This window comes from Mus pahari, chromosome 20 (assembly GCF_900095145.1).
Source record: "Mus pahari chromosome 20, PAHARI_EIJ_v1.1, whole genome shotgun sequence".
Lineage (NCBI taxonomy): Eukaryota > Metazoa > Chordata > Mammalia > Rodentia > Muridae > Mus > Mus pahari.
In genome coordinates this window covers 46987852-46996332 of record NC_034609.1, presented here as the reverse complement: position 1 = coordinate 46996332, position 8481 = coordinate 46987852, and the positions used below count along the sequence as shown (strand labels likewise).

Here is an 8481-nt window from a genome sequence, read left to right as displayed (position 1 = left end):
TAAAATGTGCACAAGGTAGCGCTCAGGAAACATTGTTTGTTGGGAAAAGGCTTTGCCGGGTGTGCTAGTGCACGCCTTTACTCCCAGAACTCATAAGGCAGAGGCAGGTGGATTTTGTGAGTTTGAGATCATCCTGGTCTACACAGCAAGTTCCAGGGCTAGCTACATAGTGAGACCCTGTCTGAAAACAGAAGCAGGTTGACATGATAATTGTATGCAGTAAGGCATTTACGTAGTCAGGAAGAGCTACAAAGATATTTTGTTGAGATTCACCTCTTCCGAGGTACCCACACCATACTCCAGTCTCTTGAGCCCAAGCTGGTCTTGAACTCACGAGCGCCCCCTGCTGTCTCAGTTCGCCGCGTGCTGGGATTATAGGTGTGTTATCAGCACGCCTGACCTACGATAATGTGTGTGGTGTGGAGGTGTTTGCTGGAGATCAGGCCCAGGGCCTTGCACATGCAAACCGAAGCACTTTAACCTAGCTCAGGACTTCTTAAGCAATATCCTTTGCTCTAGAGGTAGTGAGTTTCCTGAAAATGACCATGAAACAACGGCCCGTGTGAAGGGGCGGCAGCAGTGCCCCTACACTGAGCTTGAGGAAAAGCGTCTTAGTCAACAGTGTGTCTTCTGGTCGGGAGACGGTGGGGGTGGCGTGGAAGCCGAGCAGTATGGGCAGGCTGGCCCGAGTCCACAGAGCAGGACAGTGTACTGTGCATGAGAAACTCCGTTCCACTTTATTTCCAGGTGTTAATGAGTCCTGTGGGTTTAGCATTTCGGGTGTGGATCACAGAAACAGTGTAAAAGGGGGGTGAGAGGGATTAAATAAGAAACGCACTGGCTGTTCAGACCAGAGACCTTTCATACCAGGTCATACGCGTAACCAACACAAGCACGCTCACGTTCACGACGGCATCTCCTGGGAGTTAACCAACGAAATGAGAAAAGCACGCTCGCTCTCATTCACAACTGCATTTCCTGGGAATTTAAAAAGAAAGCTCACTGAGTGCAGGGTTCTGTCATGTCACACCGGCTCTGTGCTGTGGGAACGTGCTGGGCCGTGGGCAGCACAAGCTGGATTTAACGGAACATGAAGGGTACGTGTGGGGCAGGGGTCTGCATACAGGTGGCATCTAAAGGTACTGTCCGCTGAGTTAGTTCGCAGAATGGCTGCTGAGCCCCGGCTGCCAGTGTGCACCGTTTCCCAGGAAGATCTACTTCTGTGCCGAGTAGAAAAGATGGTAGTAAAAACTCCAGCCTCTTCAGGCTCCGGCGGCTGTGCCCCAGAATCCACCGCTGAACCTGAGAACCAGTAAGCGTGGCTCAGATACTTCTGTGCTTGAAAAGGCCAAACAGCCCTGACAGCTTCGCCTTTGCATCAGCACTGGCTTACACTGCTAGCCAGCCTACTGTGAGCTGGGCACGGAGACTTGTAACCCCAGGACTTGGGAGGGAGGCTGAGGCAGGAGGATTGTCCTAAGGTGGAGGCCCACGTGGGCTAGAGAGTGAGTTCCTGCCTCAACTTTCCTGACAAAAATGTCCACTGTGGTAGATGGGAGAGGGAGCTACTAAAAGTTTAGGGGAGAGCTTGCTGGTTCTGAAGATGCTCCAGTTGGGTCAAGTGCACTTGAGTTTGAGTTAGGAATGGCCACAGCTGGACCGCTGGGCTCTCCCTGTCTCCCCGGCCTTTGCTTCTGAATGGTTGGGAGGAGCTCCCGAAGGGCCAGTCCTGTGGGGGTGACCTCTTGACTATTCCTAAGGGCCTCTCCTCTCCTCCCCTCCTCTCCTCTTCACCTCCTCCTGCAGTTTTACAGCCCCTCCTTCCTGCCCTGGATGCAGGGTCCCCAACACCCACCTGTGTGGCTGGGGTGCCTAGCAGCCACACTCCTGCGCACTTGGAGCCTGTGTACGTCGAGGTGACCGTAGCTGTCTCAGGGCAGCGTCTCCATACTGGATGCCAGAGCCCATTCTCTCGGGGTCCAGCTCACCTGAGGACCAAGAAAATGCCTGTGACTCTGTGTTCCCCACACATGGTAAGTAAAGGGCAAAGTGTGATGTCCCATGCATCTGTGTCTTCACTGTGAAGAGCAAAAATAGATCTAAAGATGTTTTTGTTTCTTGAAACAGGGTCCCACTACTTAGCCCTGGCTGGTCTTGGCTTACTATGTAAACCAGGCTGGCCTTGGGCGTAGAGATCTGGCTGTCTCTGCCTTCCTAATGCTGGGACCAAAGGTGTGTGCCACCACGCTGGGCTGGAAAAGAAATGCCTTAGTTTTAAAAAGTGTGTAACACATGTGTGCAGGTGTGTGACACATGGATGCCAGAACTCAACATGCGTGCTTTCTACTGGTTTTGAGACATGGGTTCTCGGAGACCTGGGGTTCACGAAATTGGCAATGCAGCCTGGCGAGTGAGCCTCAGGGGTCTTCCTGACTCTGCCTTACCAGTGTCTCGATTACTAGTATGTACTACCACACCCAGATCATTACACGGGTGCAAGGGATCAAACTCAGGTCCTCACATTTATATGCTATCGCCCCAGTGCCTACAAGAGGTATATTCATTTGAGTACAGGGTACTAAATATTCCTAGGAAAGAGCCCATAAGAGTGGCTGACTTCAGGGGCTCTTGGATTTTTCAAAATAGATTTAAAGTGTGTGTATGCACACCTGTGTGCAGGAGCCCAAGATGGCCACGAGAGGGCGCTCACTGGATCTCTTGGAATTAGAGGCAGTTATGAGCTGTCCAGTATAGGTACTAGGAACGGAACGGAATTTGGATCCTCCGCCCAAACAGTGTGTGCTTCCTGAGTTTTCAAATCATGTAACAGTATTATGCATTAAAAAAAAAAAGAACTTTAAACAACAGCAATAGCAATGCTCACTTACTAGTTTGTAACAACTCAACCTGATAGCACCCTGTGCACACCACCCCTGACCAGAGACTCCTGGGAGCTTGCTTCTCTCAGGCAAGCGTGACTGACTGGCTATATAGCAGTGCTTTACTACAGCCTTGCTCATCACAGCCAGCAGGGGGCACTGTTGAGCTACAGGGCAAAACCCACAGATGAGGCCAGGGAAAGGCTGGTACCTGATTCAATTTTGTTAAGTATCTTCCTTGCACACTGCATGAAAGCCTCTTCGACATTCTCGCCAGTCAGTGCGCTAGTTTCCAGGAACATTAGCTCTACAAATGGTATCAAAGAAGAGAGGGAGCCACATTTAGCAGAGTGGGAGAGTGATCTTTAAAATCTCATTGCTGATTCTCATTCGTTTCGGAGGGAGTGCATGCTATGGTGTGGGCGCAGTGGTCAGAGGACAGTTCATAGGTCAGACTTTTCTTCCTTCCCCTATGTGCGGGCCACAGGGATGAAATTCATGTCCTCAGGCTCGGAGGCAAGTGCCTTTGTCCACTGAGCCATCTTGCTGGCCCAATGACAGTGACTTTTAAGTGCTGACAGCCTGTTCAGGATTCTCATGTAGTAACATGCAAAAGCCAGTACCTAAATCTTCTCTTTCTATAAATATAAAATTAACACACATAAATACACACACTGTGTGTGTGTGTGTGTGTGTGTGTGTGTGTGTGTATTTTTGTTGTTGTCTGTTTTTATGAGATAAGTTTTCATGCAGCTGAGGCTGGTCTTGAACTTTTGGCCCTCTTCACCCTGCCTCCCACGTGCTGGGATCACAGGGTATTTGGTCCGGGTGTGCTGATGTGTTCAGTTATGGGAGCCCAACCCTTTCTGAAGAACAGCCATGGTTGTGCCCTGACCCCCGAGCTGACAGGATGAAGGAAGCACACTGTGTCAGTCACTCCGTGAGTTGGGGCTAGTTGGCTAAAATCATGACTTGGAGCCAAACTTCCTTCTCCAAGTGATCTGTGTGCTGACAAATCACTGCACTGCACTGCACATGAGCAGGACCCATGCCCATCCCAGCCAGACTCAGCCCTGCTGTCCAAGAAAAGCCGTCCCTGTCCACAGCTTCTAATTTACATTCAGTTTAAAAATGTGTGCATTTGGGCACCCTAGATAATTTTTACTAATTTGGCTCTCCTCTAATCGTTAATACTAATAATCATTAATAATAATTGGGGAGGTTGTGTAGTCCCACTTGATGTATTTTTATTATTATTTTTGCATGTTTTGCCTGAATGGATGTTTATGCACCACATGGGTACCTGGTGCCCAAGCTGGTGGTTAAGTTGAGAATCGAACTTGAGTCCTTTGCAAGAACAAGTGCTCTTATCCACTGATCCGGCTCTCTAGCCCCACTGTATTACTTGGATTCATGTCCCTTTATCTCGAGAGCAGGGGAAAGCAGCAGAAAGCCTGTTCCTGCTGGCAGGTACACCATGGCTATTAGCCTGTACTAACAGGTCAGCACTAATGGACCACTTTCCTGATCATGCTAAACAGCTCCTACTTTCTAAATAGCTCTGAAATGCCAGGGATGGGGGAACAGGGGTGGCAGGGTGGAGGTTGGGTGGTGGTACACACCTTTAATCCCAGCACTCAGGAGGCAGGTGGATGTCTGTGAGTTCAAGGCCAGCCTGGTCTAGAGAGTGAATTCCAGGACAGCCAGGGCTGTACAGAAACCCATACAAACAGCTAATGCTAAAACGATGGTTCTCAACCTGTGGGTCCTGACCCTAGGGGTTAGGGGTTGCCTAAGGGTCATAATAGTAGCAAAATTACAGTTGTGAAGTAGCAACAAAAATAATTTTCTGGTCAGGTCACCACAGCATGAGAAACTGTATGTATTACAGGATCAGCATTAGGAAGGTTGGGCCCACACATCTCATATGTAGACATAATTGGCTCTCTTTTCTTTTTCTTTCTTTCTTCCTACATTTCTTCTTCTGCCTCTCCCCCCCAACCCCCACCCCCAGCATTTGAAACAGTTTCACTGTATAGCCCTGGCTACTTTTGAGCTTTCAGTAATCCTCCTGCCTCTGCCTCCTAAGTACAAGGATTGCGGGCCTAAAACACCAAGCCTGGGTCATGTTTAGTTCTTAGTAAACCCCTGTCAAGGTGGGAAAGCAGGTTTCTGTCTGCCTCCACCATATGTGGACTTAAGGATGGACTGGTTTCAGCTGGCTCAGAATTAAGGCTCTTCCTGAATGCTTATAAAGCTGTTATCTCTGCAAGCAATTGCCAATTTTACAATGTAGTTTTGACATTAATAAAATTGTTACCCAGCCTGGTCTACAGAGTGAGCTTCAGGACAGCCAGGGCTACATAAAAAGACTGTCTCAAACAGAAACAAACAAGGCAGAGGTTTGCTACCGTTGAATGAATGACTTAATGTAAGAAAATGAAGCTGGCTGGCTGTTTCATCTGCTTCCTTTCTGTGTAGGAGGATGACTTTACCAATTATGCTTCAGGTTACATTAAAAAACCTGCCACTCTAAGTTGGCTAACATACCAGAGACCTAAAAGCCCTGCAGATGGTAAATCCCTTGCTTTCCTCCACCCATTGATCTTTGTCTACAGAACGGGCACAGATGAAGCTATGCTGAACTAGCCTCTTGACAGTAGAGACACCTAGCCTCTTGACAGTAGAGACACCACAGTTTCATAAGATAGATTAATCTCAAAACTCCACCAGGTGGTTTAAGACCCCCCCAATGCCACTGTGCCCAGACCACCCTGAGAGACCCTCTAAGAGGAAAACGTCACTTGCCATTCTCTTGTGCGAACCTGGAGGCTTCAAGGAAGGTGACTTCCCGGTCGGCATCCAGGTCCTTCTTGTTACCGCAGAGGATGAGGACGATGTTCTGGCTCGCCAGCATTCTGGCATCTGTTAACCAATTAGTAAGCGCATTGTAGGTTTCTCGGCTGTGTAACATAAGATTGTGGAAATGATACATGTATTTTATAAAACTAGCAACTGTTTCCAGTCATCCTCACCATGCACACACTGCTTATCAACAGCGCCTCAGAGGTGACCTGGGAACCCGAATGCTTGGTGATCTGTCAGACCCACGGGCTATGTTTAACTTCTATTACAATGAAACCCATGAGTCAGACACTCTGGGTTCAAAAAAGGGCTTTCCTTCTCTTCACAGTTGCACCTGAACCCCGAGTATGTGCAAGGTACGTGCCTGGCTTGGGGACACTAGTCACAGTCACCTGTAGATTTGTGGGCACCTTGACCCACAGGAACACACCACAATGACTTTGCAAGGACCTCCTGGGGTATAGGGACATTACGCAGGACTTCCTGGCTTTGTCTACCCAGGACCAGCTCAGATCTGCAGGTTGGCTCCCACACAAATGATGTCACACCCTGGCAGGTTGAGTCTCTCATGGCACTGGGGGATGAGGAGGGTGAAGTCAGGAGTGTCACCCCCTCTCAGAAGTTGAGGGCTGTTCTCTCTGGGTCAGGTTCCTCCCAGGAAGGGCCCCTTGGTGGGACCTTTTGGATCACATGTTTCTAGGGCAATGCTGCTAACTCTGAGGTTAGTGGATTGATGAGATTTTCTTCAAGACAGGAATGTGCTGTGAGCTGCACTGGCCAGTCCTGTGGGGCAGAGACCATTTGAAATGTGGCCAGAGCAACCCAGGAGTAAAACTAAGTTGTTACATGTAGCCAGTAACTACAGCTGCAGCAGTATTCAGTAGTTGACTTAACCACCTCTACAGCTTTCTAAGGACCCAAGAGTTTTACCTTAGGAAGCCCAGGCCTGTGGAGTTCGCAAAGCCACTGGAGCTAGGCTCTGGGTCCACTGATCTGAGTCTGAGTCTGTATCTTTAGCCTCTTGATTATGTCTGAGAAGGCACATAGCCTTGCAGACCTTGAGGAGCGTGTCTCACATAGGGTGAAGGATGAGGCCAAAGGCTTGTTTCAGTCCCAGCACCTCACACACACCTTCAGGATCCCCCTGGGTACAACCATGCTGCCTATCTAGACCATACTAAATCATACATTCTCCAACACGGGGATGCAGAACACCAAGTAGCCTGAGTGACTGGCGGGGAGGTGGCATTACCTGGTGATGTCATAGACAAGGAGTGCCCCAGCCGCACCTCTGTAGTAGCTTCTTGTCACAGACCTGAAGGAATGACAGGGGCTTCTGACAATCAAGGCCCTTTACTTCTCCCACAGAACCATGCTTCCTTTTGAACCACAACATAGAGCCAGGACAAGCAGGGCGCTCTCTCCAAAGCAGGGAGAGCTCTGCTGAGCAGCTCTTTAGGTCACGAGGTTCATGGGTCTGCATGTGGCCCGAATGTCCTGAGCTCTATGTGGGCAGCAGGCACCAGGAGACCCTCACATCTCTGTCCCCTCTCCCACCCCCAGGTGCCCTATGCTGTTCCCTCCCTTCTTCCCGGGAAAAGCCCAAGACAGGAACAGCCTAGATTCCTGCCAGGGGCCACACTTACTCTGACCCATACAATATTCTTCTTCACCCCTTGCTCTACTGAGGACTGGGCCTCTGTCCACCTCACATTCTCAATGAACTGGGTTTTTGTTGTTGTTGTTGTTTGTTTTTTTTTTAGTATTTTTCTCCCCTGTAATACCAACTGCTCTCTCTTTGCTAGTTTTTTACACTTGATTGTGTGTATGATGTTGGGGTGGTGCGTGTGGGTGCCACAGCATGTATGTGGGAGTCAGATAACTTTGTGGAGTCACCTCTTCCACCTTTGCATGGAGATGGAACTCAGCCCGTCAGACTTGCCCACAGGAGCCTTCAGCTGCTGAGCTATATTGTTACATTTTTATACTAGCAGAATACCATTTGCTCCGGCACCTCCTGTGGCCTCACACTCTATTGCCCAGGCTGGCCTTGATCCCCTGGACTCTGGGTACTACCACACTCTATCCCCAGGTTTAATTAAAAAGTGAAAAGCCTGTGTGTGTGGGGGGGAGGGTGGGTGGGTGGGTGGGTGGGTGTTATCCCTTCTTCCACACTGACTCTTGATTGGTGTACTCTGCAGAATGTGTGACTAAAATGTTCACACACGGCCGTGCATCACTGTTACAGGATGCCGACCACACAGCCTGATGAGCGGTGGTCTGGAGTTAGCCTTTCTGAGTGCCAGCTGTGCGAGCCTGCCCTGCAGGATCCATAGCAACTCTCAGAGCACGCTCCAGTTCGTGTAAAGGAATAAGAACCCTCCGTGGCTGTTTGAAAATTCCTCATAGACGTGTATGGAAGAAAGCCATTTGTCTTGTCGCTTTGCCTTGATTTTAATCTAAAAGCATCCTATGGCCAGGATGGGGCTTCACACCCATCACCCTGGCATTCAGGAACTTGATACAAGAAGGTCGTGGGCGGGAGGTCTACCTAGACTGCACAGACAGCGCCGTATCCTCCTGACCGAGTTGCCACCTCTGAGAGTCTAGTCGCCTAGTGATGGTTTGTTTGTTTTGGTATCTGGGATCTAGTCAGGGCTCTCAGAAGGGAGAGCTTCCAGATGGAGATGGAGCTTTTGAATTCCGTGTGCATGCTGGTTTGAGACCACACACAGTG

At 49.5% G+C, this 8481-nt stretch overlaps 1 protein-coding gene across 1 annotated transcript in view; it reads right to left on the bottom strand.

Moving 5' to 3' along the window:
- Positions 1 to 712: 712 nt before the first annotated feature.
- Positions 713 to 8481, bottom strand: part of Rab4a (RAB4A, member RAS oncogene family) — a 30850-nt gene continuing 23081 nt past the window's right edge. The window contains exons 4-8 of the mRNA XM_021220273.2: positions 6997 to 7059; positions 5688 to 5842; positions 3091 to 3186; positions 1856 to 1988; positions 713 to 1302 (exon numbers count right to left, since the gene is read on the bottom strand). Of these exons, the coding sequence (XP_021075932.1) occupies positions 1873 to 1988; positions 3091 to 3186; positions 5688 to 5842; positions 6997 to 7059 (430 nt within the window). The 3' untranslated portion in view covers positions 713 to 1302; positions 1856 to 1872. The remainder of the gene's footprint in view (positions 1303 to 1855; positions 1989 to 3090; positions 3187 to 5687; positions 5843 to 6996; positions 7060 to 8481) is intronic.